At 36.4% G+C, this 17699-nt stretch overlaps 2 protein-coding genes across 4 annotated transcripts; both read left to right on the top strand.

Annotated features, from left to right (window-relative positions):
* Positions 1-3137: 3137 nt before the first annotated feature.
* LOC113232802 (arginase, hepatic) lies at positions 3138-15789 on the top strand. 3 transcript variants are annotated; one of them, XM_026467605.1, is made up of 7 exons: positions 3138-3154; positions 4462-4629; positions 9983-10177; positions 11706-11892; positions 13468-13578; positions 14134-14261; positions 15012-15789. In XM_026467605.1, the coding sequence occupies exons 2-7, from the start codon at positions 4482-4484 to the stop codon at positions 15272-15274; spliced, it is 1032 nt and encodes a 343-aa protein (XP_026323390.1). In that variant the 5' UTR covers positions 3138-3154; positions 4462-4481; the 3' UTR covers positions 15275-15789. The 3 variants fall into 3 exon arrangements, with proteins under 3 accessions (XP_026323390.1, XP_026323391.1, XP_026323389.1); XM_026467606.1 differs by having other exon boundaries at positions 3144-3154; positions 4466-4629; XM_026467604.1 differs by lacking the exon at positions 3138-3154 and having other exon boundaries at positions 4452-4629.
* A 246-nt stretch (positions 15790-16035) lies between these two features.
* Positions 16036-17668, top strand: LOC113232803 (RNA polymerase II degradation factor 1-like). Its single transcript, XM_026467607.1, has 2 exons — positions 16036-16062; positions 16630-17668. The coding sequence occupies exons 1-2, from the start codon at positions 16048-16050 to the stop codon at positions 17617-17619; spliced, it is 1005 nt and encodes a 334-aa protein (XP_026323392.1). The 5' UTR covers positions 16036-16047; the 3' UTR covers positions 17620-17668.
* The last annotated feature ends 31 nt before the right edge of the window (positions 17669-17699 follow it).

Below are 17699 nucleotides of genomic sequence, written 5' to 3'. Positions count from 1 at the left end.
GATAAACAGAAAATGGAAAATGTATTGCAATGAAATAAAATAAGACTTAACAATGATTATGAAACACCACCCTGGATTATTATCCAAGGTGGATTAGATACAGGCGCGACTGCCATTTTTGCACTCTAAAGTAGCGAAATAAGGCTTTTTCCACGATTTTCGAGGTATTGCGCGAGGTAATTGACATGACCGACGTGCAAAGCGAAAATGGCAGACTGAGCTGAAGTAATCCGCGTACTGCTGGCACCCGTTAAACGCCCACTAAGTGTTTCTAGTGTATTTATTGTTCTATGGTACTTTGACACCAATTCCAAAATTGGTTGGTATTGTATCGACCTTTTCTCACGTTCTATTCCACGTTCACTCCATAAATGTGTGTCGTTATTCCACTACCATACACAGTCTCCACATGATCAAACCATTAAAGATTTCCTTTGTCAAACATTACTTTGAACAAACAAACAAACCACATAAGTATCCGCTTTGGTAAACACTACTTTAAGTAAACAAATAAACAAAGGTTTAGGTACTTTAGATTAGCAATTTTAAATAAATCCTATTTGTTTTTATTTAAACGATGACGTCATTACTTGCTTTGAATTTGTGAACTGAATGTAACAAATAGAAATCAGATCAATAAGATACTTAACAAGTGAGTTTAGTGCCATTTAGCTAATAGAGCGTCGAGGGGGTAGATAAAGACAAGAAGCGGATAATTATCGCGGAACGAATGGGACGGCGATAGGGAACAACGCAAAATGCGACCCCGAATGCCTCTTAAACTAAACGGGAAAATATACAAGACGTTGATTAGACCTTTGGTCTTACATTAATCGGAATGTTGGGCCATTATGGGAAATTATCAAAGTCTATACAATCGAAATGTGAATGTGATTAAGTAGTGATCAGTATTAATAATATCATTGAGTAATATAATATTGATTGTAATTAATATTACGATGTTTTACTACTATGATATTAATTTATTTTTTGTGAAATTACTCGACTAGATTTCTCACAGATGGCGCTACGGCAAAAAAGCTGTTGAAAAAAACAAGATCTACAAGCATATGGAAAAATTCGTAAGGTCCGCTAGTTCGATCAGTGGCTTAGTTGGCATAGCGTCTGATACACTTTACTGGAAGACGTTGGTTCGAATCCAGCCGGATTGAACAAATTTTTCTTAGAGTTCGATCTTTGTATTAATCATTATCACAAACTAGTGGAGTAATTCACAAAAATAATTGTATATGATGGTGGTCAAATATCGTGACATTCTATAAACTAAACAGTCTCAGTACAGAGTACTAAAGAAACCAACCTCAAAAGTCATTCATCCCCTAGTTTGCCACCCTTAGAGGTGGAATATTTTCTTCAAATTTAAGTGGAACCACAACTGAGGTACCCTTTTCCCAACAAAAAAAGAATCACCAAAATCGGTTTACAAATGCAAATGTCTTATCGCGTAACATACATACAAGAAAAAGAAAACATACAGTCGAATTAAGAACCTCCTCCTTTTTTGAAATCGGTTAAAAAACAAATTACTCCACTAGTTTGTTATAAATCGAACACCAAGAAAAGTTCATTCGATCTGATGTGCCATACCATAGCGATCGCTCTACCAACTGAGCTACAGATCGAGTCAGCAGACCTAATGAAATTTATGGAAGTTTTTCTTCACCATCCCTTACACCCAGATAAGGCACAGACTCAGGTTCCAGTCCTGTCAGATCGAAGGAATTTTTCTTTGTATTTTGAGTATTTAATAGCAAGATTGAATGTAGTGACGGAAAAGTGAAGATAAAATAATCATTTATTGTAATATGTATCTAATGCGCAGACGTTTGATTCACTTTATCCGTAACATGTAAAAAGTTATAATAAATTTGTTTTAGGGGTCTTCAAATTAGACATTTTTAACATATTGTAACATGTGGAAATTGTTTTGGAATTGTGTGTGGAAATTTTAAAATAGTGTACTGTTTACACGCTACGCAAGTTATTTTGTATAAATAACATACTTGCTGAAATTCGTAATTGCGCTTTTGTAGCACATTAAATAAATATCGAGTTCTTAGGTTTTCGCTATCGTTACACATAGGAAATGTAACTATTTTTCATGGTCACGGCTGACATGGGATCTATAAAGGGCCCGAAACGTTGTTTGTTTGAAAAGACAAATATACGCGATTTAAATCCGGAAAAATAGTTTCATTTCCTAAATCAAATAAATGTTTAGTTTCAATTTGAGGAGGAGTGTTGAGCGCATCTCTAGAGCCTCAGCGCTATTCCTGTCATTACTATTCAACAATATTAAAAATTCAACCAATGCAACCAATAATATTCAAAATTCGAAGTAGTGCGCACATATTAAACGTTTTTCAATATCATATTGTGTTTCAACTTTAAAATAATCTTAACACCACTGTGGCATTGTAGGCGCACAACTACTAATTTTCGTACAAGATTTAGAAGCGCAGTTGCACCACCACTGTCATGACATGCGCATGCCACATTTGTAATCACAATAAGTGAATTAAAAATTACTAAAGCGCCACAGATACGCTACTGCAGCGCTTATATAAGCGTCCAATTTTAAGGCGCCCTGGGGCCAAAGAACCAAAGATAAATGGGTTGTGTGAAAGATGATATGTGTTAATGAAGGTTGTGAACAACAGGGTAACGTGTGATTGTACGAAGAAGATATATAGCGCCGAGTCCATGTTACGTGATAAGGGCAGAAGAGCAACGGTGTCATTTAGCTAGGTAGGTAGATACGTATATAACCTCATGAACATTTTGGCATATTTAGTAGCAGCAGAGCTCCTTGTGAAAGAGTTAATCCAGAGAAGTACTGCCACCTTGCCTCTTTTTGGCGCCAAGACGTGTCACTTACCATCAGTAACGTATCACGACTTGTTCGTCTAATCACTTGGTATCAAAAAAAATATACCTTTTGATAATTTTTTTGACCGAATAATGCGAAAAAATGATGAAGAGATGTATTTTTCACGTTTCTTTTAGTACATTCATGTTTTTAAAAGTAATCTCGACAAGATAAGGTAAGAGCATAATAACTTTAAATACATGCACGTAACTTTTTTACCATCATTTAGTGATAAAAATCATTCTACTACGCCCGTTTGAAGAGGTTAGTTCGTTTTTTGTATGTCATTTATATTTTCATAATACAACAAAATGACAGTAATGTATAATCCATAGTTAAAATAAACAAACAAAATAAAAAAAATATGTGTGCGTATGAAGCCGTGGTAGCCTTTCACCAACTGCCTCTCGAGCACAGGCCATGGGTTCGAATCAAGCTCGCGCCTCGAATTTATATGCGAAATTTAATTTCAAATGTACCATGAGAATTCCGCTGAAGGAAAACATCGGGATGAAACCTGCACGTCGAAGAAATTTCACAGCCCTCGGCAAACGTGTGAAAGTCCCTAACCCACATTGGGTCAGCGTGGCGGATTATAGCCTAAACCCTCGCCTGAGAGAAGACCATGCCCGGCAATGGAACTTATAATGAGTTAATTATGTGTATGGATACACGTGCATATTAATTAACAGCTGGACATTTTAAAATGCAACTGTAATTAAGTACTACACATCTACATGACTGTACGGTTTTTTTTTAATATGAATATATATGGAATCCAAACAACATGTTATTAACACTTATGCTTCTCAACAAATTACTTACTAAAAAAAACAAAACTATTAAACTAAGACTAATAAATTTACTTTCTTGACGACCTCGGTGGCATAACGGTTTACATTGTCCCGGTAGGATCAATTTGGGAAATGAACTTTTCTAAATTGTTGGTCTGAGTGTTCTGAGATGTGCTCTATCCGTTGCTGTGGTACACTTATAGTGTAGGGAATTCATTTTACTTACTGTAATGTTACTGTAGGGATTTCTTTTAAGACCAGGCAGTTGGAATGATTTTCTGGCACATATTATTATTATTACTTAAATATTATGTTTAAAACATTTTAGGAACATATTTTGGAGCAATCAGTTTGAAACTCTACAATAACATATTATTTTTCTTCAAGTCAAGCAATGAAGCTCAATTAGTTATCAATTCTAGATTTAAAAAATAAGTAAAACTACTTTTTATTACTTTTAACAATGTATTACACAATTTATCGTCAGCATTCTTTAATTGATTCTAGTATAGTAAAAGTACTCATTGAAAACAATCTCAAGAATGACCCAATCAAAAATCTTCCGACTATCTCAACGCACCCTTTGACCTTAAATATGATATCACTTGTTTTAATTCAGTTCAATATTTTACCACTGGACAGACGACACACGTTTTGTGGTAGATATTGTATAATACCAAGAATTCATAATCGTACTTGAACGTTAATTATGTTAGATAATATTTTTTGTATTTATTACGCGACGTATTTGAGATTGTGTAACTAAAATGAATGTAGTCAGGTTATTTGCAAGAAGAATGAGTTACAACAGCAAATGCTGGGAGCCGTTAAGAAAAGTAGGTATCATTGGAGTGCCTTTTGAAAAGGGGCAGAAGAAGTACGGTGTGAGCGTGGCCCCAGCTGCTATCAGGGATGCAGGCCTCATTGAACAACTACGAGAAATCGGTATGAGAAACATTTTCTATATATATAGAATATTAGTAGTGATTGTTTTTTAATACCAAGTGATGGGACGACCAAGGACGCCAAGCCAACACGCCTGTCCATAGCAGTTGCTGTGCCACTCAGAGCTTTAAATCGCAAAGATCTAAGGGGCACTGCCGCTCTGCGTCAGTCACATTGAGACGTTGATGAGTCCAATGACTGTCATTTCTTCACCACCCTTACCCTTCAAAATCGGAACGCAGGGTTTAAATTACTGCTAGATTTCAGTAGTAGGTAAGGTGGCAGTACTTCCATACGAACTCTATCACAAGGGGCTCTATGTGCTACTAAGTAATAATAAATAAGGGAATAGTATACGATAATCCCTTTTAAACACCGATAGATTAAGGTCGCGTTACAGATACGTGCGCATAAGTAAAGTTCATCACAAATTAAAGAATGTGTGAAGCAAATATCTGCCTTTGTTGCCGAATGATTACTAAGTATATGCTGGACTATCACGCAGAGGTCCCGGGTTCGATTCCCGGGCCGGGAGAAATATTTGGCCTACATTTATTTCTCTCGGGAATTTGGTTGTAATTTGTGGTTGTCTATGTGTGTCCATGGTAGCCATGACACAGGGTTTCCCTAGTGCAGACCATGAAAAAAAATTGTATGGAAAATAATTAAAAACTCAATTCAGTTTTTTTTATTATTTCTACTATGTTTGTGATATTAAACCACTTATTTATAGATACAAAAAAATACATAAACCCTATATCGACTGTGAACTGGCAACCGGTACTATCTCAATTTTGATAATTTTGCAGGATGAAGAAAACAATTGTTTGAAATTTTATTTGCTTTATTTTATTTATTTTATTACATCCATTTTACATCCATAAGTTTACATCCATTTTACTTCATTTACATATAAGCATCTTTTTAGAAGTTAGTACAATTATAAAGTCGATTCTGGCGCCAAAATGAAATGTATCTGAGATGGAATTTCTCGCAATGCTGCATAGTGTGAAATTGTATAAAATGGTATTAAAAAGTGAAATCTTCAGAAAATTGAGATAGTAGTTGATATGTCACATCACATTGCCTATAATTATAAATAGTATCTATTATCAATAAAGGGGAAAATTTATCGGACTAAAAATGGCGCTGGCCTTTTAACGGGTGATTCCCGTTTTGTGGTCTAAATTATAAGTAATGAAATTAATGGCAAGAAATAATTTGAAAAGTATACGGGCAATTCGTGAAATGATTATTCTATCCGTTATCCAACAGCATCCTGGGGGTCTACTCTCGATCTCCGTCCGACATCCGTCCGAAACAATTACTGCCAAATAAGCAATACTTGACCAAATGAAAAGACGCGTGATGCGAATGAAACTTCATACTTGATACTTGTCTTTTAATTTTGTCGAATATTACTTATTTGACAGTAATTGTTTCGGACGGATGTCGGACGGAGATCGAGAGTAGACCCCCTGAGCATGATAGCGAACCGGCTCGACTGTGAATCATTATTATACATATTGTTATGTAAAAAGTAACAGTGTAGTATTTTTGTATTCTCTGTTACTTTGTATACACGTACTAACATTAGTATTTTAATGGCAGTAGAGCTCCTTGTGAAAGATTTCATCCAAAGAAGTACCTACTGCCACCTTACCTATTTCTGCCTCCAAGCAGTAATGTGAGCATTATTGTGTTCCGGCTTGGGACGGTGGGTGCTGGTGAAATTACAGGCACATGGAACTTGTCAACTTATGATTCAGGGTGACGGGCGCAGTAGTAGTGCCCCTCAAATCTTTGCCATTTAAAACTCTGAGCGGCACTGCATAATGATAAAATTTATCATTGAATGTTTACTTATTTTATGGTTAATTTAACCGGTAGGATAATATTAACACTGACTATACTTACGTAAATAAACACTATCACAAGGCCGCACGATATTTTTTTGGTGAAATTTACGTAAAGTGCTGTTGAATTACGCAATCAATTCATAATTGCTTAGAATGTAACGTTGATAATTTGTAAAAATTATGTAAATAGGTACTAAGTACCCTTTCCAAGGTAAGGTATCATTCGGGACAGTTTCTTCAACCGTACCAAGCACACGTCGTGTTTGGAGTAGGGGAGAGTGGGGTAATTGCGGACGCGGGGTAATCGCGGACACGTTTATATTAGACGATACCGCGTCCCTCCCTCCCCGGTACTTCACTTGCGGCGACGCTTTCGATGTCCTTAGTGCTAGGACAGTAGTTTTGACAGACGGCCGCACACGTGTTTCAAGGTAAATAAAGTTCAATGTTTTTTCATGTTTTCTTATATTTTTATATGTTTTTCGATACTGTGTTACACGTTTACTAATTTAGGTAAGCTGAAATCGATTTTGGAAATTGTTTTCTGATGTATTTAACAACTAATTAGAGAATAAATCAATATTTCAAGTAGTTTTTAACCTATAAATTTGAACAAATGAATGATTTTATCGTGCTCGGGGGAATTGCGGTCAATACTTTTGGGGTAAACTCGGACGTCCGCAAATGCCCCAAAAAGTATGATACATATATATAAACTTCATTTAACTACACCTACTAGTTTATTAAGTCAAAATCATGCAATTTAATGTTGTAATATTGACATATTTCTTTTATGCGTTCCATTGACTTTTTGGTTGTCTTACTAAATACAAATTCAAATCGTCTACTGTATATGTAATGTTTCAGATGCCTCGAAAATATAAAAGAAAAACATCTAAAAAATACACCATAGAAGATTTGAAAGCAGCAGTCCGTGAAATAAAGGAGAAGAAAATAAGTTTTCGAAAAGCAGAAGAGAAATACAGTGTTCCGAGGTCAACGCTATTAGATCAGATGAAAAAACAGGATTCTGATATCACCGAACCAAAGCGAGGTAACAAACCCGTTTTTAATAACTCCCAGGAAGAAGAATTAGTAAAATTAATTGTTAACGCCTGTCGGAATTTTTATGGAATTACTATACCTTCGCTTCGAAAAATTGCATACGAATTTGCATCTGCTAATGGATTAAAAAACAACTTTGATAAAAAGGTGGGAATGGCAGGCATGGATTGGTACTACGGATTCATGGCGCGACATCCTTATATAGCCCTTCGCAAGCCGGAAGCAACATCGCTTAGTAGGATTTCTGCTTTCAATGCGGAAGAAGTTGAATTATTTTTCGACAATTTGTGTCTATTGATGTCTAAACATAAATTCAAGACGAATGACATCTACAACGTCGATGAAACAGGTATTAGTACCGTTCAGAGGAACTCGAGAATTCTTGCGATCCGAGGATTAAAACAAGTTGGTAAATGCACGAGCGGAGAGCGAGGCACTTTGACCACGGTCGTAAATGCTTGCAGCGCTGCTGGTTATTACATTCCACCCTTTTTTATTTTCAAAAGGAAACGCATGAACCCACTTTTGATGAAACAAAGCAACAATAATATGATTGCCTCCGTTTCCGATTCAGGATGGATATCAGAAAAACTCTTCGTGGACTGGCTTCACCACTTTAAAAGTTTCGCTCGCCCATCACTTGATAATCCAATATTACTGATACTTGACAACCACGAGAGTCATATAAGTTTACCAGCTTATAACATTTGCAAAAAAAATAACATCCATGTCCTGACGCTGCCACTTCATACATCACACAGGATGCAACCTCTCGATCTAACTTTCCATGGTCCATTGAAAACAGCGTATAACAAAGAATGCGAAAGTTATATGACAAACAATCCTGGTGCCAAAATTACAACGTTTGATATTGTGGGGTTATATACAAAAGCCTTTAATCGGACAACAACTTTAGAAAAGGCTATAAGTGGATTTAAAGCGGCAGGTATATGCCCAATGGATAAAGAAAAGTTCAAAGCAACTTTTGAAAGTTTTGGTGATATCTCTATAACGCAACAGAATCAAAACAGCCCAAGAGCCTTAACGACAAACGCAGATGAATCCCGTAACGAATCTCGAAATTCCATTTCAAATAGAGAGCCACTGGAACAATATAACATTTCTTTGCCAATAGATGAACCTCAAGGTACACTGGAGAGCATTGTTGAGCTGTTTGATGTCGTCGGCCAAAATTTCGAGCATAACGACATTTCCATGAATGAAGTCGTTTCTGAAATTGATCAAGCAGTACACCAAAACATTGTTGAAGAAAATGAACAAAACACCAACCATTGTGACAATACTCAAGCTGTACATTCTATTCAGCGATCAGAAACACAAATAGGACCTTTGACCAATATTGTAAATATTCCTACAATGCTGACTTTTGGAAATAAAAATAAACGAGTTACTAAGAAAAAACATTCAATCATTTTGACAAGCACACCAGAAAAACAAGAGCTGGTAAAGAAGCAACAAAAGAAAATTGAGAAGAAAACAATGTTTGAAAAAAATAATTCGAATACAGAAAACAAAAGAAGTAAGACTGAAACACAGAAAAATAAGAGAAATGTAAACAAAGGGGTTAAGAATCTTAAAGAATTTAGGGAAGTTGAGAAAGAAGAAGAATATTTTTGTTTATTCTGTTCAGAGAAGTACTTTTCACCTCCAGCAGAAGATTGGATAATGTGTATAATGTGTCAAAAGTGGGCACATGAGAATTGTACAGGCGGAAGTACATCTACAGGCTACATCTGTGATTTATGTTCCTATAAGTAATCCGTCCGTAATTTCCCCGTCTGTCCGCAAATACCCCGACTACTGTCCGTATTTACCCTTAGGGCACTGGGTAATTGCGGACAGGAAGGGTTTTGTTTTTGTTAAAAAATAAGTATTTGTTGATTTATTTCTCATAATTAATGATGTTGATCTCGTACGTAAATGTCCAAAGTTTAAGAATAAATACATGAAGACTGATTATTACAGTAACTTTCTCTTTTATTAAGAGTTTTCCTTAACTGTCCGTAATTCCCCCACTCTCCCCTACTGCTGCCACTAATGGGGTGAATTCAGTTGAAATTGTATTTAGTGGAAGCGAAGCTGCAGCACCTTGAATAACGCCGTAAAGTTGTCAGCTTATCAGTATTCTACACGATATATCACGGAGAGTGTGCGATGGAATTGCATGATTTAATTCCGCCTTCCCCTTTCCATCATCAGATATTGTAAGGGTTCGCACGAAACAGCTAACGAGTGGAATTCTCTGCCTGCAGACTTATGCCCCAACTAGGGCCTTTTGAACGCGAGAGTGAATAGGCATTTAATTAGGTGTTCATGCCACATTGTCGACACTTTACTTCATCGTCACTTTCCATCAGGTGAGATGGAGGTGAAATGCACACTTTTTAATTTTTGTAAACAATTTACAGACCACCTCGACGTTAAAGACTATGGAGACGTGGAGATACAAGTATCACCCAAGGAAATGAACGTTAAAATAACCAACATGAGAAATCTGCCTCACGTGTCTGCTTGCACCAGAGCGCTGTCCGAGAAAGTCTCCGAAGTGCTTAATGATGATAGAATCGTCATCACTTTGGGTGGAGACCACTCTATTAGTATAGGTAAGTAACGAAGTCATAAAAAGGTGGCTTTTTTTTATTTATTAGATCAAAATACAGAAAAAAATACTTATTAACTAGTTACAAGCATGCTTCACAAAAGCCCTTGCTGTTTTATCTGCAGCGAAGGAGTTTAGATAAATTGACGAATAAATATAATGCTAAAACAACCAACTTCAAAATTTTGTGGAATTACATCCATTTGCCAAGTTTTATTGAAAACGGTTAACGGAAAGTGGTTGAAATCCAATACATCTAATTTATCCCCTAATATAATATATTTGCTACCCTTAGATGTGGAATATTTTCTTCACATTTAAATGTGACCAATACGTACACTCTTATGTATGAGGTACACTCTTTCCAACAAAAAAAATCATCAAAACCGGCTCACAAATAATAATAATCAGTAATCGCGTAACATAAACACACAAAAAAATACAGTCGAACTGAGAACTTTCTCCTTTTTTTGAAGTCGGTTAAAAAACGACTGGTATACGAGTATCATGTTACACAAAAACTAACTTACCAAATTACGAAAAGACAATAATCAAAGTGCCCATTAGAGCATTTTAAAATGGATACGTACACCTGTAAGCATCGAGTATACAACCAGAACTAAAGACGAAATGTCTTTTAATTTGTTTGAAAACTATTCTGCCATATCATTACGGTGACAACTGCGCTCCGATTGGCCAGCCCGAATTCGAAACAATTGACTGGTGCTATATGGACGATAAGTGAAAAAGTACATAATTTAATATTTAATTACCGATGAAATGTGATTCCGTTTGCTTTGTAATTAGATGTTTTGCTATTTTTCCCACATCACCAAATGGAACAGCCCCCCATAGTTAGAGATATTATCTTTATTACAATAAATACATAATATTTTTGGAATATACGGAGACGTACACACAGGTCAGTTGTTGGCGCTGTACTATTTCCGATTTTTAATTTGTGATTTCAGCGCAAACGAGTGTTGATATTTAAAAGTGATATCACTTATATTTGACTGATGAGTTGCCAGGGATAGATTTGTTTTACGATAGGTTAGATGATATTTTGTTTCTATTTCTGGTTATATACTCGATGCTTGTAAGATATCACATAACTTGCAATATTTATTACATTGAATGTCATCATGTCCCTACTACCATGATATTCATATATTTTTTATGAAATTACTTTAGATACTAGTTTGTGGCAGAGAATTTTTCGTCTGCTAACTTGTTCCTTGGATCAGTCGGGAGAACGATAGCCCGAGTTTGGCGACAAAGTTGCTGGTTGGAGTCCAGCGGGATCGAAGGATTTTTTCTTTTTTTGTTTGTTCTTTGTATCGATAATAATATCAGATGACTTGTTCATGTAATACCTACCAATCTTTATAACCTGAAGCAGCCTGGAGTTTGCTACTTATCGATGTAGGAAAATTCAGGTAAATCTGCTTTCTTCAGGAATACATAATAGAAAAATAAAGACCTAGTTTTTTCATAATGTACCTATTTATAACGTGCACAATCATCGACAGGCTCTGTCGATGGACACTACAAAAAGCACGAAGACATGATTCTTATATGGGTGGACGCACATGCCGACATCAATACCAACAAGACTTCGGAGTCGGGCTCCGTGCATGGCATGCCGGTAGCGTTACTAGTCAAGGAGTTAGCAGACTACTGGCCCTACCTGCCCACTATGGATTGGCAGATTCCTAAGTAAGAAACTTTGTTCATATTTTTATATCTTGCTTTACTGGGGAAAAACAATTCTTGAAGATTGAAGAAACCTTTATAAGTACTACTTACATTTTAAAGTTAACGAAAGTATTCGAGATACGAAAGCGCATTCTTCATGATATTTTCAGATTGTTGATAACTTATTGGCGTAGGTACCTATAGTTTGTCTTTTTCGAAGACGGAGTAAAATGACATTTGTAGGATTACCTGTTTTCATATAATTTTAAACAGTGTTGTACAAGTTGGCGATAGTTTTATCGATAGATTGTGAAAGGAGATTAAATTTTGCCAAAAATAACTGAATTGTGACTGTTACGACGTTCTAAATTTACAAATTGAGTTATAGCCTTCTTTTGACAGTTAATCTTCTATGGTATCGAGATCAATTTTTATTTAGATACATTTTAACAAGAATAGCCGGATTTTATTTATATTCAATTAAAATTAAATACTTACTTAAAAATATACCTCCTCTTTGTATTTTTTATAAACACAGTTCTAAATACTGTGTATGTGTGTATGAACTTACAAAAATTGACAATTTAAATGAACTTGTGCTCAGTGATTGGATGAATAGGTCGAGGATGATTGAAATGAAATAAATTCGGCTATTTATTCTATAAGCGTGACCAATATACAATCGATACCATATGTATCGAGTGCAATCATTTGCTGCTCCCAAGCGGGCAACACTTTTGCGCAATAAACTGTAATTTTACACCGTCTTCAAAAAAGACAGGCCTTAGTTTACCTAATAAAAATAATAAGACAAGTATGGTAACTACATACAAACGCAGCAGTGCGACTTGTATGTGCACACTCGCCACGCGCCGTGTATGTACTGATCCCACACATAGTCACACGCGCCATTCGGTATAGAATTCAAGCGTTCGCTCGATGTTTAATAAACAATTAGATCAATTATTAGAATTATTTATTGTTGTTTGAACAAGAGCCCATCAAATTCAGAAAAGTTCAATTTCTATTTCATAATCATACTACCATAATCGAGATACCAATCCGCGATATCTACTGGTATACTAATATCAATACGTAAATATAATACCAAGGAAGCGACACGCCTATCCAACTGCAGTGTCACTGGGGGCTTTACTTCGCAAAAGTCTTAGGGGCACTGCCATTGCGCCCATCACCCTTAGATATAAGTTGATAAGTCCGATGTGCCTGTAATTTCACCGACACCCTTACCCTTTCAAACCGGAATGCAGTAATGCTCACATTACTGCTATGGCGGAAAAAATAGGTAAGGTGGCCGTACTTTCCTGGACGAACTCTCACAAGGAGCTCTACTGCTACTAAAGTTGTTTCAATATAGTATATGAATAGGTTGAATTGAGCAAGTGCTGGCAACATAATTTATTTCAAAGTAATTATGTTTACAACCTGTAAATTCAACTAAAGCAATAATGTGACTTACTTACGCTCTTAGCGAAGTAGTGGGCATTCAAACGCCGAACAGGCGGGATCTACGCTATTTGTCTTATCTACTATACTCATTTTTTTATCATACCTTGTTTTATTGAATTATTGCAGATTTTCAATAAAGAACTTGGGTTACGTGGGACTACGTTCAGTAGATAAATACGAAAGATTGGCTATCGAAAAGTATAACGTTCCCGCTTTCGCTATGGAAGACGTTGAAAAGTAAGTAACTCTTGGTCTTCATTTTCAAGTACGTGCTACACTTTTGGACCTTGCTTTTGCGTGATATTAACGAGACTCCCATTCAAATGTCACTGACAGATACATGTAGGTCTCTCAGAGGCAATTAGATCAGTATAGAGGCTTTTCCGGATCCAATCCGACTGCCCTAGTCCACTTCATGCAGGAATTGAAGTCAGATGGGACGGTATCATCATCATAAAAATTAGGGGACACTCACAGTGGATTTTACAGAAAGCAGTGAGCGTAGGACGACATGGCACCACGATCTGTTCCGTACGTACATACGTACTACCCAGTAGCTCTTTTTGCTGACACCGTACTCTCCCTACACCGCGACATATAACGGTGCAGTTCATCCCTGCAAACCAAGACTAGCCTTTTTATATCCTAGGTATATAAGCTTGTTTACTATAATTTTGCAAATAAACGAACTCCGACCCGGAGCTGTTCATGCGGCTGTTAAGCACCCCTTAAAGTCTCAAAAGGGTTTCTCTAAATATTCTCTAATACGATTTTTGTAAACCTTGATTTCAGACATGGAATAGCAGGATCCCTGAATCACATTCTGCAAAAATTAGACCCTAAAGGCGAGAAGCCTATACACTTGAGCTTTGATATCGACTCTCTCGACGCTTTGGAAGCCCCTAGCACTGGCACTGCAGGTCCTTATGTATACCTAGTACCTACTACTATTTATTACCCCACACAATTTTACTCCTTGAAATAAACCTGGAAGGCACACCGGGCACTTTGCCACATAACTTGAAAAGTGGTTCTGGGCTTAGGAAGTTGAAATACACACGGTTTCGCAAATATAGTGGATTTAATGTTCCTGTGACTTCAGACCAGCTTTTAAGTTACACAATAACGGGGTTATGCTGCGTTAAAGGAACTCGACTCTCGGCAGTCACAAGCGCCGATTCTCGAGCCATCGAGCCAATTCCCGCGTCACACTAAGGCCGATATTTTAAAAAACGAACTTAGGATTCGACTAAGCAAAAATGTCCAGCTAAGCATGAGCTAAGCAAGTTTGTCGTATTTACGAAACGAACTTTGCCTTAGTTCAATCAGGAAATTACGTACCTAATAAACTCAGTTTAGTTCAAGTTCGTTTTGTAAAAACAAAAAAATTGTTTAGCCCGCCATTTTTGCTTAATTGAAGTCAAAGTTCATTTTATAAACCTCAGCCTAAATTGATTAAAATTAGATTCTAACTTTGATATTAATTTAATAGAAATAGAAACCATTAATTTGTCAAATATCGAATGTGAGACATGATCCCTTCAAGTCATTGAAAACGTCTTAATAACTATAATTTATACCCAATCACTATTTATTTTTGAATGAGAATATTTACCACTACAATCATTACATTACCCATTCTTGCGAATAATTGTTTGGATTGTTTGCAGTTAGAGGCGGACTGACTCTGCGCGAAGGAATAAACCTCATGGAGATGATCTACTCAACCGGTCGGCTTAGAGCTATAGATCTTGTCGAAATCAATCCAGCCATTGGCACAGAATCTGATAGGAGAAGAACAATCGAAGCTGGTATTGTAATACTTAAAGCAGCTTTAGGGGCGCATAGGAGAGGCACTGCCCCACGCGACGTTCTTGACTTACCGCTGCAAACTAAGAAGAAGCATGAGGAGGCGAAGGATAGAAAGCATTAGGCATTTAGTTTGGGATATTTTGCCTCCACGCAATGATCACAAAAACTCGTCAAATACAAACGACCTATAATATTTGTAAAATATGCGGGTGGGTTTTTAGTGCAGTCCTGTCAAATTCTACTTCGATATTTGTAATAAAACACAATGTTTTGCTGAAATACCCAAACACAGCATAAAGATAGCGATGCAGCGCTAATCGTCTATCTGTGCGCTCGCGCGCGATTTTAAGCAGCGATGCAAACGTGATGCATGCGCACGACTGCATCGATAAAAACGCGCGATTGCATCGCAACACTTGGGATTTATAGGCGATGTATCGACACCGTCGCGCGTTTGCATCACTGACAAGTCGCCGTGTGTGACCACTCTTAAATCTTGTATTTCGTCAACATCATCGCCTACATAGTAATTGTATGTGTGAAATGTAAGCATTATTTCAATTAATCAGTATTCCCATTATCTGAGTGTTACTTGAAGTCATCATGTAACATCTCATCATGTATTCAAATTTGTTGTAATAAAAGAACAGTTTTAAAATGTGTTTTTTCTATTCTATAAAATTTACCTTACAAGTTTACGTTAGGAAATATAAATGCGCTAAGATCTTATCGCTACTAAAATCTAAATGTTCTAAGTCGAGTATACATACGTAGGTAGGTACTTAAAAAATAAATTGGCGTAACGTAGTTAATGTAAATTGAACACGACTTTATAGCTTCAATCCGAAATAGTAATTATATTATCTACTCACACGTGTATTTAGTATGTAGAAGATGTATACCATCTTGGTAAGAGAGGTTGTAACTTACTTATTATATTAAACAACTCCATACAGGTTGAATGTAAAAGTTTTGCTGTTGTTCTTAGTATTAAAGGCGTATTACCAAATGTCCTGTTTACACGAGCTAAGTAAATAAATAGTATACATTTCTTGGCATGTTTGATCATTCACGCACCATCTTTGAATTTATGAAAGTTGCCAAGCAATGAACTTAAACTTGTCACTACTGCTTTACTCATATAAACCGGCGATATAAGTAGCAGTTTTTATTATCTTATGACGTGTTTCATGTTTCACAACAAATAAAATTATTACAATTTCAAATTAGACATATAGTAAAAAAACACTTCACAATCACACAGACGTAATAGTTCCGTAAATGCCGCTTGGGAACCTTCTCGATGCCATTATAAGCAAATAGTTAAGGTAGGACATAGTTATGCACATTATACTATACAAACCGCTACATTTTGAAACTGTACGGTACGTACACCGTGTAAGGCAAAATCAGATATTTGGGTCTTAACACAATAGTAATGTTTTAACTTAATTATTGCAATGCACAATTTTACAGATACTTTTGTCGTGTACAATAGCACATGGTCTGCGACCGAGAAATGTCAACTATCGGAGGCAAGATGTTACGACGTTAGAACAAATCCCAGTAGATGTGCAAACTGAAGCACAAACAATCGTTGCCGAGTCAATGGACCTTAAAACAGAAAATAATAAAGCGACAGAGAAAGAAACAGATCATCCAGTAGAAAATACAGAAACTCCAGAAAAAGAAACAGAAACGACAGGGGAATCGCGAGAAACAGAAAACCCAACCGAAAAACCGATGCAACAGCCAATAGCTGCTGTGGAAATAGACAATCAGACCATTTCTCAAAACGTGCAAGAAGTTACGTCCGAACCGCAAAACCTAGAGACGGAAACAGCAGCTCCTGTTGAAATGGAAACAGATTCAGCGATTGCACCTACTGAAGCGGAGCCGGAATTAGACTCTAAACCAACAGAGGAAGCACTGGAAAATGAAGCTGTTGATCAAAAAGAAACAGAACCAGAGCTAAAAGTACAAGATCCAGAAACCGAAGCACAACAAAACGACCCAGAACAGGAACTAAATGATCAAGAAGCCAATATTGAACCAGTAGTTGCACAGAGAGCTCAAGCTAATGACGAGCAAAGTGCACAGCAAGAAATAAATGAATCTAAACCACCTAAACTAGCAGAACTAATAGACCAAAATGATGCCGATATTACAAACAAAGACGTAGACCACACCAACGACAACCAAACCAGTGATAATGAAATAAAAAGCATTGTATCAAAATACTTCAACTCTGTGCCAGATATAAAATCTCAATACATCCTTAATGAAGGGTTGGCTAAATCTATAACACATTATTTCCAAAATAGAGTTGTAGCCTTGCCTTTATTTCACATAAATATGAAAATAGATCGGAACCTTGTAAAAATACCGTGGGAGACTGGACCGCCACAACTAGCTAATAAAAAGGGATCCTATCCATATAGAGTTTTACCTGGTTTTAAAAAATAAGACCCCGAGACTACACAATAAAAAGATTATCGAATTTATAATTTATTTATTTGCTTCCTGTACTTATTCTATTTGACTCG

Source organism: Hyposmocoma kahamanoa, unplaced genomic scaffold (genome assembly GCF_003589595.1).
Source record: "Hyposmocoma kahamanoa isolate Upper Pololo Valley unplaced genomic scaffold, ASM358959v1 78, whole genome shotgun sequence".
In the NCBI taxonomy this organism is placed as follows: Eukaryota; Metazoa; Arthropoda; class Insecta; order Lepidoptera; family Cosmopterigidae; genus Hyposmocoma; species Hyposmocoma kahamanoa.
Note: the sequence above shows the minus strand (reverse complement) of the source record. Positions and strands in the feature narration are given on the sequence as shown.